General features: G+C 41.0%; 1 protein-coding gene across 5 annotated transcripts in view; it reads right to left on the bottom strand.

The window, feature by feature from the left end:
- The window catches only part of ACSL3 (acyl-CoA synthetase long chain family member 3), a 51,317-nt gene extending 25,596 nt beyond the window's left edge, over nt 1–25,721 (bottom strand). Inside the window, exons 1-4 of one of the 5 annotated variants that reach the window (XM_021553712.3) lie at nt 25,528–25,605; nt 17,303–17,430; nt 10,268–10,371; nt 5,348–5,769 (exon numbers count right to left, since the gene is read on the bottom strand). In XM_021553712.3, coding sequence (XP_021409387.1) covers nt 5,348–5,698 — 351 coding nt within the window. In that variant the 5' untranslated portion in view covers nt 5,699–5,769; nt 10,268–10,371; nt 17,303–17,430; nt 25,528–25,605. Of the gene's footprint in view, nt 1–5,347; nt 5,770–10,267; nt 10,372–17,302; nt 17,431–25,279; nt 25,348–25,527 lie in introns of those variants that run through there. The other 4 variants (XM_021553711.3, XM_021553710.2, XM_021553714.2 and 1 more) reach the window with 4 other exon arrangements.
- Between the last annotated feature and the right edge of the window lie 403 nt (nt 25,722–26,124).

Genomic DNA, 26,124 nt, shown 5'->3' with positions numbered 1-26,124 from the left:
ATCTAACAATTTTTGGTATGTAACTACATTTCTAATCAGTCTGTATATCCACATCTGTTTCTTTAATAAAACATATTTTAAAAACTCAAACTCTAAGAGAAAAATAAAATTTAGTACATTTCCTTTGTCAAGATACTTTTCCAAACTGTTTCATAGTTAAAATTAGTTGTAACCATGAGTTGTACCTACTACAGCTTCACTGTATATTGCTCATTAACTTATTTGTTTAGTAGGACAAACAGGTACATGTGTGGCTGCTTGAAATTTCACAAATGTCCTTATGGAAAAATATCATTTAACAAGCCCAATCAACAACATTTGTCTATAACAGCAATATATAGCAATTCCACCAGAAAATACAGATTTCTCACACAAATATCTGCTCAGTTTTTCCTGGCTTATTTCCAGAAGCTCTGTTTCAGTGGCAGATAGGCTGTTTCAAACCCCAAAACCTTTCTGGAGCAGAAAGATCAGGCTGAAATGGCAGCATGTGGGGCAGGGGCTTGCTGTCACACCCCCTGAGGAAGAGGGGGGACCTGGGAGTCCCTTTTTGTTTCAACACAGCAAGGTATTTCGGGTTTGGAAAACTCTCACTGCTTCCAAAAGAAATATTGCACCTCTTCCTGTCCATCGAAATTTTGGTAATTTGGAATTTAAATTCCAATCTGGGATTTTTTTTTCCCCCAAAGGCAGTATTTTTGGCAGATGGGGAAGTTTTTGACAAGCTCATCAGCTGAAAACAATTTATAGCAGTGACTTGGGCAATACCCTTTCCCTCATTATCCTCTGCCTACAGTGTAGCCTCAGGAAAACTGCTCACAAATAATTAGGCCAAGAAATACAAGCAGATTGTGGTTACTGTTTCTAGTAAGTTTGCCAATCCATAAGAGGTTTTAGTAATTTCCACAACTCTCACTGAACTGGGGAACATAAATCAGTGAATGGCCAAAAATTAATCTCTCCAAATAATAATTGTGGTTCTGCTTTTTCTCCCCTTTTTTTATTCTCTTAAATAATTCATCTTAAGCTTGTTGATATGTAGTAAAAGACCACCTCATTGGCGCTTTCTTTTCTTAAAAGGGAAAAATCCTTCCTAAGGATGTGCAGCACTGTTGGCTGTAGTTATTTATATAAAAATACATTTCTGAAGAACACTGATGTGAGAACTGATAAGACCTTTTTCAACGCAGTAATTCTGAGTTTTACTTTCCTACTTTCCTAATTCCGGTGTTCCTTCCCCACGACCAGGGTTTCTTTACTATTCCATCCCTCTGACAGTTATATTATATACACATTAGTGAAGAACAGATACTCATATATATATATTACTAAACTGGCTCTAAGTCCCTTTCTCCTGCATGTCTCTATCAGCTTCCTCTGCAGGACACAGAGCAGGTTTATCTCAATACTCCTCATGTTGGAGTGTGTCTCCAAACTCATTTCCCTTCTTGGCCTTGCCCTCAGTAGCTTTTGCTAACATTTTCCAATGTACTGTGCAAGAAAGACAAGGAGCTCGTGGACAGAGTCCACAAAGATGAGGAGAGGTCTGGAGCATCTCTCTTGCAAGGAGAGATTGCAGGATCTGGGCCTGGTTAGTCTGGAGGAGACTGAGGAGATCTCATGAATACGTACAAACATCTCCAAGGGGTGCTGAGAGGATGGTGCCAGGCTCCTTTCAGTGGTGCCCAGTGATGGGACAAGGAGCAAAGGCCATGAACTGAAACATAAGAGGTTCTATTCCAACACGAGGAAGAACTTTACATTGAGCATGGAGAGCACTGGAACAGCTGCCCAGGGAAGGTGTGGAGTCTCCCTCTCTGGAGACATTCCAAACCCACCTGGACACGTTCCTGTGCCACCTGCTCTGGGTGACCCTGCTGGGCAGGATGATCTCCAGCTATCCCTTCCAACTCTAACAGCTCTGTGATTCTGCTTCTGCTGCCAACAGGTGGCAAGACTGGCATTAGGCACCATGATCCTTTAAACACACACATTTAACTCCACAACTTACTTCTGCTTGACAGCTCATGGAAAGAAAGCAACTGTCCAAGAGCTGGCAGAAGGGTGCAAGAAGCGAGTGTGAGCTCAGATGAGAGCCCCACAGAGAGCAGGCAGCAGGGCCTGAGCCCTGGGGTTTGGCTGGGAACACAGCATTCCATGGGAAAACGCTGCCCTCTCGTGCTCCAGCCTTAAACTGCACGCTCAGTCTCACTGGCACACGGCACAAAACACTAGGAAGCATCCAGACTAGGAAATCCAGGAAAGCAAAAACTAAACACCTAACATTTGTTTCACCTGGATTTTAGAAACATATTAAAAATGTTAGTACAAAGGTGTAATAAAACGTTCTCGATGAAGCTGCAGGCTCATGTAGAGTCCTTAAACTACCTGATCTCAGTTACCTTTGAGGGTCTTCCTAGAAGTACCTTATAAGGTTTAAAGAACATTGACTATGATTTGGAAACCATGAGATCATGAATTAAATACATCTTCCTGTAAAAGTATGTTAAAATTAATACAAAGGAAGTTATTTGAAATTACAATTTTAAGCCTTTTTCACATGGATTGCAGCTGAATATATCTCAAAACCCCTACCCTAACATACCACTTACACAGCAATCTACGGTTTTCAACATCATAAGTGACTCTCTTACTGCTCAATGACTTGGCATGGCAAGAACTTTCCTGAACCTTCACTTTAAGCTTCAGTATCAGCAATAATGAGTAAAGCTCTGAATTCCAAGAATTGCCCGTGTGCTTGCTGATGCACCCAAGTCCCTCTGGCTTTAGATGTATCACCTTCCCCAACAAAGCTGTGTTTTCTTCTCCCCACTATGTCTTATTTATTATGTTCCCAGTAATTGTGTTCTTGGTTACCAACCCTTTTTAAAGCCAAGCAAGACAGACAAACAACCCCCAAAACAAACAGACATCTCTCTCATAAAATAAACCAATGAAAGAACACACACACAAAGCCAAACTGACATAACAACATAGATCAAAGCAGGCACCTAATGATATAACCTAAAACTGAGATGACACAAAATAATGAAGCTCATCTTTTCGGCATCATAAAATTTCAGCTGTGGTTAAATTAAGCCCCTTTTCCAATTAATTATATCTTTAATCTCAGAGGTATTTTCAACATTATTTTATACTGCCTTAAATACATGGTTTAGAAATTAATTTTAGGTATGCATGATACTGGAGAAGGAAATTGGAGAGTAGACTGTAAAAGAACTAGAAGAACTTAACCATTTATGAATTACTATGAAATGCAACAAGTGCATAAGCAAGTATTTGTATTTTACTCACATCCACAAATTTCTGCAACTTTGGAATCTCGACACAAACAAATATTTTTGCAACAGTACATTATCATAAAAATTCAAGAAATTACAGATTATCTGAGATATAATTGTTTTCTCAATAAATTAATGGGCGTACCTGATCTTAAAGATGTTAAGAAGCTCTAAATAATTTTAGCTACAAGTGCAAGGACACTTAGTTTTCCAAGTAATCAAAAGGTGAGTATTTTACTTTTTTATATATATACATATACACATATATATACACATCAATATATGTATTATAAAGATATACTGCAGCTCTTGTAAAGCATAGAAATAAGATGGATTATACCTAAGAATGAAACTTGTTATGCATCTTTTTGAAGGACTGTGCCAAACCTCAGCAAACTGGATTTGCTAAAGGGAACCAGGCAATAAAAGGTGCCTGGAATGAAAGAAATCGAAGGAAGGGAACCCTGACATTTAGAATAGACAAGGTATCTTGTGAAATGTTCTGATTTTCCTCACTTGCTAACACATGCTACGAGGAAACACTGTATTCCCTAACAGGGGGGAAAAAAAAAAAAAAAAAAAAAATTAAACCTGGACTTGTGTGATAATACCACGACTTGGAACAAAGTAACAGGAAGGCAAGTATGGCAATTGACCACAATGAACCCTTGTGTCAAGCTTAGACAAAATTACCTAACTTGGGTAGTTTCTAAGCCTAAATACCCACAAGCAATTTAAGTGGATCAACAGAAACAACCTTCAGCTTTCCAATACTCGCAACATTTTGCTTGCATAATGGAAAAGGCTAAAACTCCTAAGTTCTTAAGTCTTACATTCAAAAATATGATTAAAAAACAGGGCACATGTCTTTATGTAAAAAACAAGGCAGCTAAAATTCTGATCTATTCTGATCTGCGCTCAGAAGCCATCGGTACAACATGAACTTTCTGTTTCTGTACAGGGTAATGAGGTAGCAAAATGTGCATCAAGCAAGAGTACATGTAACAATTCAACCCATTTCCTTCATACTGCAAAACGACTCTAAAGCCAAGTTTCACTAACAATGAAGTTTATACAAAATTTTAACAGAATTAAACTTTGCCATATATTGTGATATTAACCAAATACGATTTTAAACATACCCCTCTATCAAATTTAAAACTAGCAGCAGGAAATTTTCTCCATCTGCACAGAAACTAATCTTAACTAAAAATTATCTGCTGTGGATTTAATAACTTCTAATACAGAAATGCAGAACTTTAACATACAGAGATGCACAAATATGAACATTCTGTTGCAGCATTCTGCCCTTCTTCAGGCAAAAGTGCATTTCTCCATGTATCTGAATAAATACAAAGCAGCAAATGACAATACAGGCTTGAAGCTTGAACATAATATACTATAAAAAGTCAGTCCCTTGAAACAACAGAGCTGTTGTAAGATACTGAAATCACATCTCCCACACACATCAGGATTACAGATTAGCAGAGGAGTTCACCTTAAAGGAGACTCAAAGAAAAAAAGCCTCTTCCAATAAAATCTGAGCAATCCTTTTCCTAACAAAAAAATCATTTAAGTCCTGAATTGCCTGGACAGAACAGAAAATCCTTAAATTACAACTAAGCTGCTGGAAAGGCACATCTGAGTACTGGCATCTAGTAGTTTTTGTATATTTATCCAGTGACAGTTCAGAATAACACAAAGGGAGACTTTTTAAAATTAACCTAAAAAAGGAGTCTTTAAAGTCACTTACATCACCAGCTGAATATTAAAAACAAATACCTAAAACATACTTGTGTTTTTTCTTTGACTGAAATCATAAATAGGATATCTATTCAAGAGTACAAAAGCATTTAGATTTGGCTTAAATGCCAAGTACTGAAAGATTGGGAATTAGATAATTTAATTCTTTTCACAGCTACTGAATCTAAGCAGAGAAATTTATTTTTTTCCCCAGCTTTGCTTTACTGGACTGCAAGTGCTGCATAAGAAAGTAAACATACTTTGGAAAAAAATTCTTGAAGGCAGACTGCAAAAAGACTTACCTTTTTAAAAACTTTTCCTGATGGCTGGATTTCATCTTCCTCTTTCAGAATTTCACGTGTTCCCAAGAGTTTTTTGTCCTTATATTTAGTTTTAGCATATTTAAAGACTTTGTCGAGTGTATCACACCCAGGATATAAAACTGAAGCTAGGCAATGCAGACTGTTCACAGATCTGTATGCACCCCCAGGCTTGTTATTCACAGGTCTGGCTTTAACCTGCTTGGCTTTTGCTATAGCCTGCTTTGATCCTGAAAGTATGTACCATGGAATGTATGTTACAAGGGAGTACACCAGCACTATGAAGTTTATAAACTGTAAAAGAACAGGGTTGATGTTATGCTTCAACTTCATTTTGGCCACTTGAGAATGTTACGAGAGACAGTTTGGAAACATGGATCAGCTAGACAGGGGTCCAGAAAGATCTGAAAAGAGAAAAGAAAAGGTTTGTAGTAAACTATCACTATTGGCAGGGGGGCATTGTTAAACATGATATTACAATCCATATCCCAGTAGGTGTCTTTATGCAGCAGTTAGAAGTCTGAGCCCCAGACACAAATGAAAGCAGACACACGAGGTGGAACTGTTCCATTCCCCTTTAGCAGACTGCAGTACAATGACATGTGCATCACAGGTATTTAGCTGAAAATGTTTTGTGATTATACAATTTAAAAGATCCCCTTCAACATCAGAGCACCTCCATGAGCACCTTGACTAGGAATCTCTGTGACCTCTGACAGTGAATCACCAGCCTCCAAACAAGCCCTAGGAACACAGGCAATGTCACCACTCTGCACATGGGAACCCTGACCATTAAGGATGTTGAAACATTTCCCAAGTGCTGGACACACTGGGACACCCACCTGAGAGAAGGAAAGCTGTGTATGTGACAGACCTTTGCTGGTTTATTCTTAGGGACTTCCCATCAGTCCTATGATTTCAGTCTCAGAACCAGTATCCAATGAGCCCAGTTGTATCAATAAACATGAGCTAAGTAATATTGGGTAAATACCAGAAAAGAGCTTATAATTATCCCCAAATTCCTAACAGCACAATGAAGAGATGTGTAACTTTTTCCAGAGTCCTTAATGATGCCAGGATATTCACTTTGTCTTTTTTAAAAGCATAATTTACTATATCCAATTACCACAATGATGATGCAACTTTCTAATAAAATCTACTGTTGAGTCATGAAAGTATGCAATCTGTCTAAAAGACTAAAAAGGTAAATCAACAAAATAACTGAAATCCCTATGGAAATCAGGGATGGTTGCCATAATGGCTAAAGATGAATTTCTGCAACAATCAATAAGTCACTAGATGAAAAACAGTGTTTTGTACATAATAAACTACAAACGCACTTCACTCAGTTAACCTTTCAAACGTATTGATACAACTTATTAAAAGCAGTATCATACATCAAGCAAATAATGTATACATAAGATGCACAGCTTTTGACAATTCTAAATTAAGTAAATTTTTATTCATGAGATGTATTATTCTGTGCTGATGTCTTATACTCTTTGACTTTTCCTCCATTAACTCTCTGAAAAGGACAGAAATTTGAGTTGAAAAAAGTAATGCTTCAATCATGTAAGAACCTTCAGTAGTAATGGAAAGAAACCTTGCTTCATTAATCCTAGATCTGCAGTCATTTTGGGAATGGATCAATCCAGCATCCTTCATTTCTAGGATAAGATTCATTCCATCTTTCCCTGAAACATAAAACTTCCTAAAACTCCAAGCAAAAATATTTTATGACCATCTTTTCCCCTAACAAGCTGCTGTCATCTCACTGTTAACACTGCATCATTACAGACAGTTTGAAGGAACAAAACAACAAAGTCTGTTCTGCAGAGCACTCTGAGGAAAATACTCAAATAAACCACAGGAGCTCTTCACAGTAGGAACTTACTGCAACAAACAGCAGCAGAGGAAAGATTTAAAGTATAAAAAAAATTAAATGGAAGTGCATATATTTTAGTTTTCAGATCAAAGGCAAAAAGCAGTGACAAACAGAAAACAAACTTAAATAGGCTAAAGGGCAAATTCAGTAATCGTTTGAAGAGACTTATGTTCTTAGGCTGTCACTGAAGGATACTTAATGAAAATAATCATAAGCCAGCCAATCAGTTACTGCAGGCCAGAAAAAATATACTGGTGTTGATAGCAGCACGGAACAAGATGTTTAAAAGCTGAATCCAGAGTTCACACAACAAGAGTTTACCCATTTTTTACAAAGTTTTATGTTGTACTATTATTTTGCCTGGCACAGTTCAGGAGATGAACATCTGTTTTCTCCTTATAAAGCTGGAGAACTTCTCTTTGCCTAAAAAGTAAAAACAGAATTTAACCAAACGCTGCTACATCTGAAAATCAAAGTAACTTCTTTAATAGCTTTAGGCAAACTGTTCTCCAACAGTTCCCCAAATAAATTCCCTATCTGACAAATAGTCAAAGCTGTTAAAATAATATTCTCTCTGGTCTTCATAACTTTCCTTGGTTAGAGAGGCACTGAACCATTCCAGAACAGCAGCCTCCCATTTTATTTTACAGTTAGTTATCCCAAACAGCTTTATTCTTTCCTCAGAAGGAGAGAGGAACCTTTTCCACTATTTCTATAACCATGCCGAAGTGTCACGTCAAGCTGTCTCTTCTGGCTCACCCTTGCATAATAACCCCCAAACCTGGAAATCTTTGCTTTGAATTGAAAACATAAATTGTGCTTTGCTCACCATTTCATAAAAGGCTGCATTGCAAGAAAAGTCTAAGGAACACTCCAACAGGACAGATTAAAGGGAAATGTCTTGGACTGTCCCCTGGCTCAGAAAAGCAAGGCTTGTGCTCTAGAACTCTGCTCTGATGTACATCTAATAAATTGCTAATCATTTCAGTAGCTCCTTCACAAAAGTGAGGCTATTACAAGTCATCTATTGAAAACAGTTTATTTTAAAAATTAATTTTTTTCCACTCAAAATGTCATGTTTCTAAGATTAAAATTATATTTTGCAAATGAAGTTTCCTGTCTTACAGGCCAAGTAAGATTCCTTTTTTTTCCTTCAAAATCTTATAATTAGGAGATAGCAAACTTTAGCAAGAGAGAGAGCTCAGGTGCCAAGTCTTAGCAATGGATTTCAGACTGATATTTACAGAGTATCTATGCTTTAACTAACTGTAATTACCATTGTAATTGAACATGGGAAAAGTGATCCAAAAAGTTCTTTTTGGAACAAGAAAGAAAAATACATTCCAGTAGTTTCATTAGAAGAATAAGCTCCAGGATCTTTGTGGGATGATGGTTCTAAGGAGAGCTGAGACATGACACAAAGAAAGTTCCTTGATGGCAATATAAAGGCTCCCTCTCTTTTCTTGTGTAACTGAAGAGCAGAAGTTGCATTTTAACTCATAATTTTGTTTATTTGTTTGCTATGTTGTTGAAGAGGTAAATACCAGGTAAGCAAAGGAGATGCAGTTTAAAATGCCTTTGTGCCCAACAGATTTATAACTGCCATTCCCAGGAGTACATCTAAGTCAGCTAAATGGATCACTAAACATTCAATTAAAAAAACATTTTGATGGCAATGTAGAAGCAAGAAAAACTACCCTGACTTGAGGCTGGAGTGCTAGATGTAAGGCAATTATGTTTTACAGCAAGCAAGACCAATGCAGCTGAGCATGACAGTACATTTTCTGTTGGTTTTTTTTTTTCCTTATACAAAAGGTCATTTAACCTCCATTAAAGAAAATCACTTTTAATGACAATATAAAAGAACAACACTGCTTTCATTAAAATACAATGCTTGCTCATGCATTCTTCTCTATAACAATTATTTCAAACCTTTAATGTATGCTATTTTAAAAACTCAAAATGAAAATACATTATTAAAAATCAACTTGCAGAACAAATCTACAAATTAGAAGTTTTAGTGAAATTTTCCATGTTATATCAGATCTGGAAGGCCTAAAATGGAAGCAATGTCTGCTGTTCAATATTCTGCCTTTAAAAAAAAAATAGTACCCCAAAAACCCAAAACTTTGAAAGATTTAGCGACATACTATACAAGGTTTTAACATGTAATTGAAGTACAATATGTTGTACTTTTTAATTTTGGAAGTAGATGACTGCTTCTGACCATAAAAACAGTGTAAGCAAACCCATCATTTTTGGGCAGGGAACAGAAAGCAGAGGACATGATCCTAAGCAGTTTTTGCAAGTTTGAGACTATGGCACAGTGAGCAAGTTTACTGCACTTTCAGCACTGGAATTTTGTTCTTAGGTAGTTCCTGCTTAATCACTGACAAATAAAAACACAGGACATGTGGTAATATCCTAATTCAGTGGTTTGGTCTGCAGATTAGCTGTGCACACTCAGGTTGTTACAGAACATGCATCCATCCTGGTTTCACATAATCCTGCTGGGGTTTTTGAGCATTCAGTGCTCAGACCCTGACTAGTGATGCAGGAAAGGCTGGGAGGTGAAATCCTGGACCAAAGAGCTGCTACTTTGTACAATAATACAACTTAGAGAAAATGTGCTCAAGCAAAGGGTTCTGGACACCCACAAGAGATGTTCAGTTACGTGTAATTCATGTTTAGTCTGGTAGTCATCAAATGGGAAAGAGCAAAACCATAAATTAAGTTTGACACACTTTTTCAACAGCAGAAGGAAGTAGCAACCAGGGCACTCATTCATGAGTCTGGAGAAGTAAATCAGTACTTTTCAGGACTGATCCTTCTTAATATATAATCAGTGATTTGGCCTGATATACTACTTATACTAATACTGTTATACCCTTTAGTTTGAGAAGAAAACTTTTGTTAGATGAGAAAGAAAAAAATCCTTCAAGGAATGTGTTTACTAATTGACCTGCTTATAACAATTACATTACAATAAAAGCATGAATTAACAAGAAAAAAGGAACCTTATGCAACTTCTCATCGTGGCAGGTACAGGTACAAGAGCTGATACAAGATGTTCCAGTCTCAGTTTACTCAACAGGAGCTGTCACAGGCAACTGCATGAAATCTAAAAATGGAAAATTCCCATTAAATATGGCAATTATAAAACACATCCTCCATTTTTTTCACTCATATTTTGTAATAAATAAAACTTTTTTTCTCATCTGATACTGCACTGTATCACCTAAGAGAGTCTAGGCCCACTGCAAGTTAACACACAGCCACTGCTTGAACTTCAGTCCTGTACAATCAAGGTGGTTGCAAAAGCTTTGGCTAAACTCAGGAGCTCATGGTACTTTGTCTCCCTGACAAATTCTAACTCCCCAGTGCCTTTCAGTGTACACTGCTTCTACCACTGGGGGTAGGAAAAAATAGGCCTATCTTAGTGTATCCACCCACAGAGAGAATGCACTTCAGCCTGAGTAATAAAGTATTCTTGAACACTTTACAAAAATACTTAATAAAATAGTAATCATTATATCTATTGATTTTGTTCTACTATACATTAAAGTTTTATTTATTGTCCTTTGCAGAAAGCAGTCTTGAAAACCTGTGGCAGCAAATCACATTTAAAATAGGCAAATGTAAACATTTTGTACCTATTACCTTTCTGCAAACATTGCTATTTACACAGTTCTTAAAGATAATCTTTTTCAGTTTCATTTGTTGCTTGAGGTGAGCATCCAGGGTGCTCACTGCCCATTTTCTGACTTCCATGACTTCACACCTACTAACTAAATTCCAACCCAGAGATTCCAAGACACTCTTGCAAATAAAAAAACATTTTGGTCAACAATTCATAGTTGTAGAAATACATATTAAATTTCTCTTATCGGTGAATCTTGCAAAAAATATCCCCCATTTATTAACATTCACTGAAAGGATAAAAAGCTTATTCACTGGGTTAGGCTTTAATGGACAAAACAACCAAGTATCTTCATGTACTACCCAATCTCTTCATTACAGAACAATAGGAGTTCTTGAGACAATGTAACAAAGCCCTTAAGACAGACTGTATCAAACTGGACAAAAAAATAGCCTCTATTAGTTTACATCTGGACTTGAAAAGTAACATTAACAACCCTGAAGAGGCAGGCTTTTACATCTGGAATTCAACCAAGAGCTGTCAGTATTTGCTAGCACTCAGCAAGTAAGCCTTTCTTTTACAAAAAGAAGAGAACAAAAAGCAAGAAATCCCCATTACTGATTTATAAACACTCAAGTAGTCACCTATATAGAAATAAGGCAAACCAAATGTGCACAGACACAACAGCCAATACTTCACAAGCCAACTCCAGGACTGTGAAGCAAGGAGGGCCTGGGGCAATGAGTGGTGCAGAGGAGAATCCCAACCATGTACCTCAGGGGAAGGTCTCTTTTGCAATACAGGGTTAAGGGACAGTTATATCTGAAAGCAGATGCTCTTCATAGGTACAGCACAAGTGTTTTCACATACCTCTTGAAACAGAGAGGCTAGAAATCCCAGCAAGCCCTACTGAATGCTGGAAATGGATGCTTTGGGTCCCTGGAGAGGGCTGGTGCTCCGCACATCCTCCCAGATTGGAAGCAACAGCAGAGTGGGCACAAGGACACACCTCACCTCCCCAGCTCACCCTTCACTGCTCCCCACAAGCCTCCACCCACCACCTCCTGCACCCCCTGAGCACTGCTGCTGCCCTGGCACTGTCTGTGGGAGCTGTGCTGCTCTCCAGGGCCCAGCACCCTCCAGACCATCCCTGCAGACCATCCCTCACAGACCCTGTGGTTTCCACACAAGTGCACACACTGTCCTTGTCCCCTGCCTGCTGATTTTCCAACCTCCCCCAAGTCACCCTTTTCCAGGCTGCTGCCTAAGTCTCAGCATTACTTCCAGCACAAGGAAGACTTCCATGAGCCTCCCAAACATCCCAAAAACCCTTTTCTAGGCAGACCTGAACCCTGCCACAAACAGGAGCGCCTCTCTGCAGTCAAGCTGGGAACAGGTCCACCGCTCTGTCCCAAAGCACATCTGCTTTCAGCAGGGAGGAAAAGCACTGCTCAGCAGACTGACCCCCAGGAACCACCATGCACTGGGAACAAGCCCAGCAGGACCTCCCTCAACAGCTCCACATGACCATGCTGGGCTCGTCACAGGCATTGAACAGCCTCTGCTGCAGAAAGATCTAGCAGAGGATTGCACAGCTGTAACACCCAGTTACACCCAGGTGCACACCCAGACAGAGGTTCTTCTGAAACTCTTTCAAGCAAGCGCACAAGAATGAAACTAATTCCCACATCAACTCCAGTCCTTGACATCTCAGTCCCAGTCCTGAACAGGAGACAACCTGTCTGTCCCTGCTGCTCCACATTCTGTGAACTTCTGTGGTCTCACACAGAAAGAGGGATGGTGGGAGACCAAAACTGCTATTGATAACATCTCTGCTCTCAAAAGGAAGCAGATCTTCAGGGCATTGAGAGAATAAACACTCTCTGGAGGACACATAGGTTAATTCTGAGTTACCTTATTCAGATCATCTGTAGCTTCCAGCTGTGACCCACCTCTAGCACAAGCCTGGGTGAATCCTAAGGCTCTTTAAATGCTTCCCCTCACTCTGCCAGGGAACACAACACTGGCAGATGGCCAGAGCCAACGCAGCACTCCCACTCCTGCTTCCACAACTAGATCTACTCAACGCTTCAACATAAGCAAATCTACAACTCAGCTCCAGTCCCGAGGGAAGCTCAGGCACTGCTCTGCAGGAGCGTGGTTCTGAAGCACAGCAGGGCACACAGACTGCCAGGGAAGAGCATCATGACCTGGAACAAACCAGTTTCCAGGTAGGAGTTTCACAGACCGCTGGGGCAGCAAAGGTTGTGCACGAGCTGCACAGCCTGAGGCTGTGATTTCAGTTTGGCTCAAGCAGATTTAACGCTGGGCTGCTAATAAAAACAGACTGCTCATCTCCAAAAGGTAATTCCACTCTTGCCCTCCATTGTACCAACACACAAGTGCCTGTGTGGCTAGGAAGGAGTCAGATTAGTTTGTTGATCCAGTTTAAACCCTCTCCCTTCTCAGGGTGGAATGGTGGATTTTCCTTTGTATCAACTTCGATATCATTTGAGCCTACCATGAGTCACTTCAACCACCTAAATCAACAGAAAATTAGCACCACAAAAGATGTTATTCTTCTGTTATTGCACACTGACTAACCTAACCATGACAGGAGTGACTGACAAGGCAAAACCAGAGGTGGAGAGGGAAGGAGCCTGGCAGTGGAGCTGCAGATGAAAGCCCCCTGGGCTGTGGAAGAAGCAGGCTCAGCACAGGGACAGCAGGACACGCTGTGACACAAGTGCCACAGCACACTGCAGGATCAGGGCAGAGCTGTGGCCTGGGGATTAACCTGCTGCTCTCCTAATGATCTCACTACTTACTTTTATAGGAGCTCAGCCTTGGGGGTTTCAAGTGCTACAAGCTTAAATACCTTTAAACTTTGGGTATAGGCTAACACACATCCTATAAATATAAAGGGGTTTAATTTATATCCTTCACATGTCAATGTGAAGGATATAAATTTGTAAAATGATACACTCATTTCCTTAGAAGGCAGCCAGAGGACATATTATTAGGATAAATAAATTATTATGCCCTTGTTAAACACCAAAATACTACAAAGTAGAAATTACATGAACCAATGAAGTCCTTCTACCCTAGAGAGACACTCTCTATGGTATTAACTAAATTTTGATAAAAAGGAAAAGTTTTTATTATCTAGAAAATATTCTTTTTCCTCTTAGGTTTATTTACATCAAGTGGAAAAAATCACACCTAGCGTTGGCAGACAATAGGAAGACAAACGCAGTAGCACAGAACTAAACTACATAGAAGGAACTGACATTTTGCAAGGACACAGAACTGTGCTTTCTCTAAAACAGAGCCTTAGTATATCCAATTATTCTAAAAAGGTAATGGTAAGTGAGTATTAAAAACTTGTATTTGACATCAACATCTTTTAGGTATACCCAAGCCCCACTGTCTGAAATATCACTGCACACTAAAGGATAGCAAGGGCCCAGGTTCATACATCCCTCCTCTGCTTCCTAATGAATCAGTGACATTTATAAGAAAATTGAAATTTAAAAGAAAATTGAAAGCTAAAGTGACATCACAAAGCAGACAGATTTATTTCCCCCACAAAAAAGCTACAAGACTCCAATCCACAGTCTGACTGCAGAGGCTAAAAACTTAAGTTTAAACTTTTGTTCCAGGTGAAAAGTAAAACTAAACCAAAGTGAGTTCAACACCAATGAGCTCAGGAACAATAATTAAACACTCCTAAAGCTCCTTGACCCACAACATAAACACCCTTCCAATAAAGTCAACTAAAAATGCAAACCTCATTGTAATACTGCATCTTAAGATTTTTTTCTATTTAAAACATTTTAAACCTTATTTTCCTTAAATAAGGTTTTTTTTTAACTTATCCAAGACAGTTTAGATATTTAGTGGATTAACAAGTACACCTTTATTAATAAGAACAATAAAGCACAGCTCTAATGTGACAACTTCGTCAGCAAAACCAAAAGCGCTTCCCAAAAAGAATTGTGCTAAAAACACATCCTTAAAATCATGTAACAAAGTAATAGCTATGCCAGAACACAATCCAGTGCTGCTCCATCTTTCACCTCCTCCCCCTCCCACTACATGACACTTCATGGCAAAGTGTCTTAACTCATTTCAGGCACTTTACCAGATACTGTCAATCCACTGCCTCCATTCATTTCCACAAGCAATTAATAGAGCATTTCAGAAATGCATTTAGTACCAAACTAAATTAAATGTTTTCATGTTTGTGAGAGAGAGAAAAAGAAATTAATAGGTAAAGTACCTTGCTAGTGGAGAAGGCCTCAGAGGAACTTTGGTGTATGCTAGAGAGAGATGAAACCACCCATTTCCCCAGCATACTTGTAGATTTTCAAACCACAGACACAAATTAAACTCGGAGGAGTACATAAACAAGAACATCAAAACCACGGCACATACAGTATGAAAAAAGTCTGAATAAAAATAAGCCAGAAGCTTCACCAGGAACCTTTGCCTGCTGAAGAAGTTGGGTTAACAGCGAGTTATCACTGCCAGCTTATCACTCCAAATTCCTACAGTCATTTTCCACTCGTTTAAGTCAATGGCCCTAAGTGCTTCCACTGGGAGGCAGACTGCTTTCCATCCCAATTCAAGGGACTCACCAGAACGGCTTCATGTACTGTTTTCTACAACAAAACACAGCCTAAGATCAGCCCCTCAATCTCTCCAGTTTCTGGGAAAATTGAAATGCTAAGGCGTGAACAGTTATGACTGGTTTGTTTCTTAGAAAAAAACAAAAATAGATGGTCTGCTGCCATATATTCAATGTGGTTTGTACTGTATCCTAGTCATGTATTCATTAGATCAGAACTAAAAAAAATAAACAAAACAATTTCACATATCTTTAACTGTAAAGGTGCTTTGGGATTTTTTTCTCCAGCAGAAAGTTGTTCTTATTTACTGTTAGATGAATTTCAGTTCATGTAATGTCACAGTAAAAAAATTATAACCCATTATCCTATATGCATTTTTCAATTAATTTTGGCCAGGTCCAAAATCTTGTAAGCCTGTGTATTTATGTTGTCTTTGCCTTCTTTCTTTAACATTTCTTCTCTATTTGATGGGATTATGTTAATAACTGTTTTGTTGATAACTGTTGGCCCTGATGCTGGATCATTCCCTGGTGTGCAGTGTCAATTCACACACCAAGATGAGATATTTGAGTTCTTTATTCTAGTTTGCACAAAGTAGGGATCTAGGTGTAATCCCACAAAGTTAACACTAGTTACACATTTTACCAAGGGCATCACTGTTCCCTGGTTACAAATACACAGCCTTCTCACTAACTAGTATTCAAACCCCTATTCACTAGTTACCCTTCTCACTGCTCCTTGCTAATTAGCCCACATGCACAGCCCTTCTTTACTGGAGTCAGGGTCTGTTTTGAGTAGGTGGTCAGTGCCAGAATCACCTTCCCCAGTTACTGCTCTGCCCTGCTGACTTCAGGCTCTGTCCAGACAGCCCTTTCATCTTGGGATTGTGTTCCCCTTCCCCCAAAACAGAAGATTACCCAAGCCTACAAGTCTCTACAAGTTTCACAATGCAATTGCTTAATCAAAACTGCCTACCTATAGCTACTAATTAACATCAAAACAACTGCACAGTTTGGTTCAAATCTTGAGGGACTTGATAACCTTATACCAGAAGCTCCTGAAAAACAAGGAGCAGATGAATACTCAGGTAACATAACAAATCTGAGATAATAAAATGAAGATACAGACTTCACAAGAAAAAGTGTGAAAATTATAAGTCTTTAGACAAATTTCTCACAATATCAGCCAGATGAACAATACATATTTGAAGAATTTTACAATACGTTTCAGAGCAAGAAGGATATCCACAGGATGATGTAAGCTATCAAAGTGATAAAGTGGGATGTTTCAGCACTTAATTTGAAAGGCTAAGCTGGTGACATTTTAATACACTTTCTCTTTTGAAGGATAAATACATTCTCAGGTTCCAATTATTTGGGGTTTTGCTAGATTTGGTTAGGTTGGTTATTTTTTTTTTAACATCATCGTGTCCAGTCATCTACAGTGATTTACTGCCAAAATAAATGGAATTAAGTGGATCCCACAAGACTATCTACTTTTCTTACACCCCATGCTTTCCACTGTAGTACCTCAAACTCCAGAACAGGAACAACCCCTCTCCTCTGGCCTTTGTGGAAGTCACAAATCCTTCAGAAAGGATCACTACCTTATTAAGGAAAGACTGCTGCTCCCAACCCATGTCAAGGTGCAGATTGTGTTATCCAACATTCACTCTCAGTACAATGAAGAGATTACCCTCAAGGCACACAGCAGAAAAACAACAGGAATGAAATTTATAAAAATATCAGCCCTAGTAAGTCTTGCTTCAAACCAATACTCACACAAGATGCATTGGGAGTTCCAGAGTTTGTAGACTGATTCTCTCTGTAAGGACTAAGCAAGGCATCTCAAAAGAAGTGCTTCACTCCAGCAGCAATATAAATGCAAAAAATAACCAGTGGAGTTTTTCCTGAGCAGAAATACAAGCAGAGAAATAAAGTTTGCTCAAAGTCCTGGGAATATGTAATTTCTACCTTTGGTAACTTCACCTCTGCCACAGGTTATAAACCTATTCTCAAAACCAGAGTCATCTGTTTCTTAGATTGCTCACAATGGTGCCTGTGAATCCCCACATCCTAAACACCCACGTTTACAGATGATTAAGCCTGACTTTTAAGCTGGTTTAACAGAAATACTATGCTTAAGATTTGGAGTATATGTCCAAATGCAACTGCTGTCCTACAATGGTCAGAAACTGCATTCCTCCTAGTATTTTTTAGGATCTAATGTTAAAAAATTACTTCACTTATTTAACTTCAGATTTCAAAAAACTCCTATTAAACCAAATCAATCTATAAGACCCCAGAAATGCTGCACATACAATCAGTTGAAATGGGACTTTAACAAGTATTTCCTATGGATACAAGCACAGCACCATAAACACCAAATTGCCAAAAGGAACTGGAAACCCTGGAAACCATGGCTAAACCATTGACTAATCAATGTGATTGGTCACAGCACTTGATGAAATCTGGGGAAGACTACCAGAAAAGATGGTTTTGGCTGTTAATGCTTTGGCCTCACTCCTCCATCTATTTATGGACAGACAGCACACTTTGTATTCAACAAGTTGTGCAGTGACTGATGGAAAGTCACAAAACACTGAGTTACAGAAAGACAAGTAGGGCTGTTACTCTGCAAACTGCTTTGTATGGCTTTTAGTTCTCTTGGCTGCTCTAAAGTTCTAGGGACAGTGGGGAATATGGTATTACAAAAGAAAGAAACAGCCAAGGAAAAAGAAAATACTTCAAATTCAGTGTTTTCCTAATGAGCTACTTGATCTAGATTTTATATCTATACTGCTTAGGGAAAAATTACTCTTTTGTTCAAAATCCAGCACTATAATTTATTTAAACATGGTATAAAGAAATCTACCCTGCTTGTTTGAGTCATCATTCTATTTTCTAGCTTTAGAAATAACAGACTATCAGGACAACCTCTCTCCATCCCACTGGAACAAATATCCTTTTCTCTCTTTTTATCACTCTTCCTTTTGTAAGCAAAGGAAGGCAGGATCAGTCATGAACATGCTCAACAATTGCATAACTCGACGCAAACATGGAACAAGGTCTCATTAAATTAGAAGCCATTTTATTCTCTGAGAAGAAGCATTACACAAGTGTTGTTCTCAGCTCCAAGTCCTTATGTGTGTGTCACCCTTAAAACTTACAAACACAGGTGGTGACAATCAGAGGACAATATCCAGTGCCCACAGATATGCTCGGAATGGGATGAAGGTGAGGAAGGAACTACACCCTCCCAGGAGATCACTCAAGGCAGTGGCTCAGAATCAGTACACAAATATTGCGTAGGTAGAGGGAGGTTTGGGTAGAAGAGAATCCTGTTTTTCTCTTCAGGGAAATCAAACACACCCTTAGACTCTGATTATGTAAACATGACCAAAATTGAGGTACGTGGCTGGGTAGAGCCTTGAAACTGCTAAGTTTCAAGAACACTGACCTTTTTTAAAAAGAAAGGTGCCACAGTAGCAACACTGTAAGAATTTTGTGAATAATCTCAGGAAAAATTATTTTGCCTGTCTTATACAGACGTCAGCATTAGATTAATACAATCCGGAAGTCCAGAACAGACTATTAAATATTTCTAGAAGAAGAATATAAATATTTCACGTTTCATGAGCCGCTAGCATTTCAAACAAGTGAAATGCATCTTCCTTTTAAAAAAAAATCCCCCAAAGAATCATGAAATATTAAGCTAATGATGTAATTAAAATATATGCAGTTTCAACCACCGTACTTTTAGAATCTTAGATATATACACATTTACACATGCACAAAAAACAGGATAGCAGATGTATCAGTCCTTTCACAAGCTGAACCTGGCCACAACTGCATTTGTGCCTGTGTAACACAGGATTTGGGCAGAAGACTAATTTTTTCTTAACTATAACTGATTTTATTAGTAAATTATATATTTAAACTTTTTGAGTGTCTGTTTTACCTAGCTTTCCTGGTCAAAAACCCCCACCCCACCTTCCAACACCCACTAACCACCTCGGCTTGGTGACCTGGACATGCACACATGAGCACACAGCCCTGCTGGGAAGTGGATTTTTATCTTGTTCTTGAAATTACTGGATGTTACCAGGTTAAGTCTTCTGTGCAGATTGGAAGAAAAGCAGGTAAGAATCTCCATAAGAATCTTCCCCCTCAAGAAAAGTGAAAAAAATAAAATCTACAGTTTTCAGCACTGCAGAATTGGAAAATATTTTCTATGCACCTCAACGTTATTATTAGGAAAAGCATTTCTCTAGAACAATATGGCACAGCAATACTTCATCAGGATAATTAAACTGCAGCTGTAAATGCCTGGAAAGTTCTGTTACCAGGGCTTTACAAGTCATTTGTGGGCTTACTGCTGGAACAGACCAAATCCAGCTTGCCACAAAGACCACCAAGCTCCCTTCCTGAGCACTCCTGGAACAGCTCTCTCCCCTGTGTGCCTACTGCCTTTACCTCTCTCACAAACAAAAATCCTGACAGAATCTGCAGACACAAAAAAGCAGATGTTTTTCTACATAACCACTCATCCTCCTGCAAGCCATCCTCTCCTGCTTCTTCTGTTCCTTTCTCCAAACCCATATACTCAAAACCAGCAACAGATACCTCTTTACCAAACAAATAACCAACTCATCTAAATTCTAAGTTAACCACAGATGCTCTACTTTCCAGTTTTGCTTGGGTTCTCACAGAATGAGCTCATAAACATTGATTTTAATAATGATTTGGTAAAATTACTGCAGACCACACTCAGTTTCACAGACTATCTTCTCATACTGTCTCAAAACATTGGTTGGTAGAAATTTAATTCTATGTCTGATCCAACAGACCTTACATCACCAGGCACATTGATGTATGACACTGTACTAATTGCTCAAGAAGCACAGCACCCATGCAAAACCTTCCTGTAGATGGCCAAGACTTCTCACGTGTCTGAGCAGCCACCCTGAACAAAATAAGGGATGTTCCATACCTTGTCCTAGTGAGTAGTAAGGCAAAGGCAGAAGTCTTGCCTCTAAAGATGCAGAAAAAGCATTTTTACACAGTTTTCAGGGCATACTATCCTTATGGAATTACCTCAGGAGAGAATGCTCTACACACAGGAATGTAACACAGCAAATAGATGGGGATTGAACGTGGCAGTACTGTACTAGTGCCACTCTGCTGCTTCAGTAAGTCACTTCTAATCTTCATTATCTGTTTTCCCCATCCAGGTCTCATACTGGCTTCATCTAATAGATACAAGCATTCAAGGTAAGGATATTTGCACAGCTCTAAAAAGCAAAGCACTAGATTTCCAGTTTTATACTGCAATGGGAGGAGGTTTGCACTTTGGTCTTGCTGTTTTCATTATCAACAGTGAAAATCCATATACCAGTAACTTCAATAGTCTTATCTTCCCTGCTTTTCAGGAAACTCATCGAACTGAGAAGCCAGCTTGTCCCATTTCAGATATTGTAATTAACTAGCACATTTTTATAATTAACAAGGCTCACGAACACGGATGGAAAGATGATGTCCCAATGCACAGGTGGTGACAAATTGCCACCTCCTCCTCCAGGATTACAGACACCTTAAGTCAGCACCTTGACTTCCCATGAGCTGCAGGCTCACTTAAGGAACGAGAGAACACATGAGTGAGGATTCCTTCCCAAGGATCAGTAAAAGACTCTTGCAAGTTTTGAATTGAGTTGATTCAAACCATTTTGAATTGTGAACAGCTTTCCTCTAATTGATTCAGAAGGTAATTCAGAATAAGATTTGAGTTTCCTTCAGAGTTGCACTCCCCACACCCGCCTTGTATTTCAGAATAGCCATTCAGGAGGTGTGCTGAGGATATGGCCTTGTACACATGACTTCCTTCAACAGACTCAAAATCATTAGATCCCAAACTTGAAGCCGAGTACTGAATCCTTTGAGAGCCCCCCAGGCTTTATTACATGGAAAATCCTGATGTAGACCAGGCCCTCAGGATGAAGAGCAGGTTCTTCCAACTCTAACTGCATAATTAAACAAAGTCTTGCCACTTGAGAGCTGCCTAGGACTGGCTTGAGTGCTTACTATACTGCTCCAAGTCTGACATGTAAACCTGCACTGCCAGACCACAATGTAGCCCTAAAGAAGCTGGCTCAGAACCTTCCATTTCAACTGCTCTGTTGGCAGATGTTACAGAGCCACAGGATAGATTGGGGGACTCTGGTACAACCTCAAGATCAAAGCAAAGTCAGCTGTGAAATTACACCTGCATTTTCAGGACTTTATCCTGCTGGATTTTGAAAACTTCCAAAGGAGGAGTCTGAACGAGTTCTCTGGGCTACCAAGTCCCATCACTTGACACACCTCAGGGTGAAAAATGCCTTATAAACACAGACTTCTGTGACTTCAATTCACACCTGCAGTCTCTCGTCTTCCTACCATTCACAGAGGTGCTGGAAAGGCCCCCCCAAGCCTTTTCTTCTCCAGGCTCAACAACAGGCACAGTTCCTCCACTTCTCCTCACAAATCAAACGTTCACAACTCCAGCCAAACTTGGCAGCTCTCCACTGAACTCACTCCAGTTTATTGACATTTCCTTTGTCCCAAGGAGGGCAGCACAACTGGATGCTGTATTATGGATGTGGTCTAACAAGTGCCAAATGGAATGGGATAATCTCCCTTGACCTACTGGCTGTGCTCCTCAGGCTACCCCATGTTCAGCTTGCTGGCCACCATGACCCCCAGAGCCTTGTTAGCTGGATTGCCCCCAGAACAGGCTATGCTGGTGCAGGGGTCAGTCCTGACAGGGAGAGCCAGGACAACCCCACCCTTAAGGAGCTGCTTAAATGGTAAATTTGCTTAGTAATCGGCAGGAGATGAAACGGATAGAAATTGAAGCCAAGTCCTCTTAGTGTTAATACACCTTACTTAGTAGTACTAAGTCGCCTCTTAGGGCCATATTCAGATGGCCTAAATTCCACATAAATCCTTCTGCCTCCTATTTCTTATTAGCTGGCTTCCAGGCAGCTCCCCACTCAATGTCTTATGTAAATTCTCTGAATTGCTTTTCAGAACCACCTAGAATTCTCCATTGACTGGGAAAAAGGACTTCAGTGGAATCCAGGCCACCTGAGCCTAGTTTTTAAGGTCCAGTAACACTGCAGCACCAGACTGCATTATTTTTTGGATTTGCCACCATGGCAGTAAGGAGCAGTTGGCTGTCAGGACAGGTTTAGTTACTCTCCCACAGCAACAAGTATTTTAAAAGAAAATGTAGACTGCTAAACAATTCAGGACTCAGTTCTTCTTGCTACTTTCTGGAAATTTAATCCATAGCTGGATCTCCTTTAACAAGAACCCTTTATCCATAGTTCTTTTGAATTTTGTCCTGAGCCATGTCCGATGTTTGTTCCAGAAGTCTTGACAATCCATTCAAAAAAATTGGGTCTTTAGTATGACTCAATGGCTCAAACCATTCACTGGTCTACAGAAAGGAAGAATAAAAGCCCTACAATCAGCACTGAATGGGGGCTGGGGAAATCAGTGGCTTAAATGCTCACCAGTTCTGCAAAAGCACACCGTGCTTTAAGTCAAACATGAAGACAACTCCCCTAGTTCTTCAGAGATTAACAGTTCTCCAATAAATACCACTTTGATTTTCTGAGGCTTCTGGCTAAACCACACCTTGTGATTTGAGAAGTTATTTCTTACAGGCATTATGGTTTTGGAAGTGTCATAAATGAGAAGTTACACCAGCTCAACAAACCCTACTCAGTGCTCTTACATACTCAGGGTTCTCCAAGCAAAAGAGATGGAGGGGAGATGGGAACCACCTATAAACACTTCTGAAAAGTGGAACCAGACTGTACACACTACAGTCCTCACACCTTTTTTTGGGCCATCAATAGTGCTTTTGTCAAAGCCCCACAGCACTCAGGCACACAGGTATGGAGAGCCTACCCCTTGTTCACAGCTATAAGCCAGAGCTCTCTCAAAATATCCCACTTCTGTGAAATATAAAGAATAAAACTGAGGCTGGAATTTATTACCTGCATCCTTACTTGAGTGGAATAGGACATTTGAAGATAGCACAAACATTCAGATCCAAGTGCCAGTTTACTACAGGTCAAACAGACTACTGTAGAATTAAGTCAGTAAGTCTGCACCCCTCTGAGGAATTCTGTATCCATGAGCAGCCTGCTTTCCTGACCAGCCAAGAGGGACCAGATCCATACCACAGACTGACTTCATTATGAGTTTCAAAAATTTTCACCACACAGAGCAGCAGCTCCCTCAGACTGACTCAAGTTTGTCAGCCAGCCATCACCACTGAACAAACAAATGTTAAACCTGAACCTACCTCCCGTTCCTAGGGACCAACAATAACAAACATGCTGAACAACTACAAAGAAAAACAGGTCTGTAAGTCACAATGCTTAGTTTCAGCCATTCCTGAGACATAAATCTACAGGTCAGGGAGGAATTACCAAGCTTAAAAAATCTTTCCTTAACTTTTCAAAGCACACAGCGCAAATAGCATGAGAAGTGCTGCAGATAGCAATGAATATAAAATCTTATGAATGCACCCAGATTACTACCTTGATCTTAGAATACAGTGAAGACCTGATAACACATCTATCATTTCATGGTTTTGTTTTTTTAGCCCCAGGAAATAAAAGTCATAAGCCACAGTGAATTTTTGCACAATGAGAAGGCAATACACTCTGGAGAAAGACTGTATCAGGAGCAGAATGTAACCAGTCAAAAATCACATTAAGGCTTTTGGTTTCATTTTATGTTTTTCTTTACGTAATGCTTAAAACAGTAACAAGACAAAAAAAAAAAAAAAAAAAAAAAAAAAAAAAAAAAAAAAAAAAGAGGAACAAATTTCATGTGAACTCAGATTTTTGTATTTTGAGTAATAATGACTGCCCTTACCCATAAAAGACTTTTTAAAGCAACCAAAATATTTTATCATTGGCATTACTCTTTTCCATTAATTCTGTACTGATAACAACACTTTAAAACTGAGACTACTCAAATACAATAATTTCACATCTGGCATTATCAAACCCATTTCAAAGGTCAAAAAAAAGTGCTAAACTATAGAATCTGAGACTCCTAAACAAAATGCGGTAATCTTTTACTTTTTGTAACAGATGCTATACATAATAATTAAATGTCGGGGTGGGGGGGGGCGAGGGGGGGAGGCTTGTTTCTTCAGTAAGGTAAAAAAAAAAATGGAGTGGTCATAAACTACCTTACAAGTATTTTTATTCTGTTACTGCCCTAATTTTTCTAGAGGTTAAAGTTTTCTCATTTCCCAGGGATTCTGTATGAGTCCCAAACACCTAACTTCATGCTATTTATGGAACTATCTGCAGCAGTATTTTAGGGTTTGCTGCTCTCCCTACGAGTGAAAGGGGTTCCTGTGCTGTCCTTCCCGGGCGAGTCCGGGAAGGGAACGCACTTCAGCATTAAACCCCGCAACAACCCTGGGAAACAGACCGGCAGTCCTGAGAAATCCCGGCCCGCTCCTCCCGGGGCAACGCCGCTTTCGCATCACCGAGCTCACTGACCACGAGCCGCACGCCGGGGCCGCGGTCGGTGCCGGGGCGCTCGGCGGGGACACGGCACAGACCCGGCGCTCGGCGGGGACACAGAGTGCCACCACCCGCGGCACCGGGCACCCCCTCCCGCCACCCCCGCCAGCGCCGCAGCCCAAACACAAAGCAGAGCGGAGAGAAAACCCGCGCCTGTTACCGATCATTATCTCGCTAATTATCCGGAGCGCCGCTCCCGCGGGGGCGGCGCCGGCAGCCCCGCCGGGCCCGCGGCAGCCCCGCCGGGCCGCCTCGGCACCCCCGCGGCCCGGATGGCCGCCGCACTCGCCCCCGCGGAGGCGGCGGGACGGCCGGCGGGGCCCCGCAGCACCGCACGGCCGGGCGGGCGCGCACGGGGCCCCCCCCGGCGGCACAGGGCCCCGGAGCCCGCCCCGGCCCCGCACTCACCGGCCCCAGCCCGGGGACGCCGCGGCGGCACCGCCCGCTCCGCGCACCGCCCGAGTGCGCGCCCGCGCTCGCCCGCGCTCACCCGCGCCCGGGCCGCCCGCCGCCGCGCGCGCTCATTCCGTATGCGCCACGGCGCCTCCTGGTTGGCCCGCGCCGGGTGGCGCGCGGGGCCGGGCTCCTGCGGAACGGGGTTACTACAGGTCACCGGCGCGGGGGGGCGGGGCCGGCGCCAGGGACCAATCGCTGGCGAGGGGCGGGGCCGCGTCAGCAGCGCGTCGGTCCGCGCCCGGCGGTGGGCGGCCCGCGCCGGGGCCGGGGGCTCGGGCGCCCTCACGGAGCCGCCCTCACGGAGCCGCCCTCACGGAGCCGCCCTCACGGAGCCGCCCTCACGGAGCCGCCCTCACGGCCCCGGGCCCGCCACTGACCGCCGCGGCCCGTGTGCCGCGTTAGAGCACGCCTTTTGCCAAGCGTCCCCGGTCAGTGAGTGACCCGGCAGCGGGATGAGCGTGCCCCGGGGCCGCCAGTCGGGCTTTGCCGGCTCTGAGGGCTTACAGCAGCTGCTGCAGGGGTTCCTGACAGACCGCTCATGGCACACCC

The sequence above is a fragment of the Lonchura striata genome, chromosome 10 (assembly GCF_046129695.1).
Source record: "Lonchura striata isolate bLonStr1 chromosome 10, bLonStr1.mat, whole genome shotgun sequence".
Taxonomy (NCBI): Eukaryota; Metazoa; Chordata; class Aves; order Passeriformes; family Estrildidae; genus Lonchura; species Lonchura striata.
The sequence above is the reverse complement of the archived record's forward strand: the minus strand, read 5'-3'. Positions and strand labels throughout refer to the sequence as shown.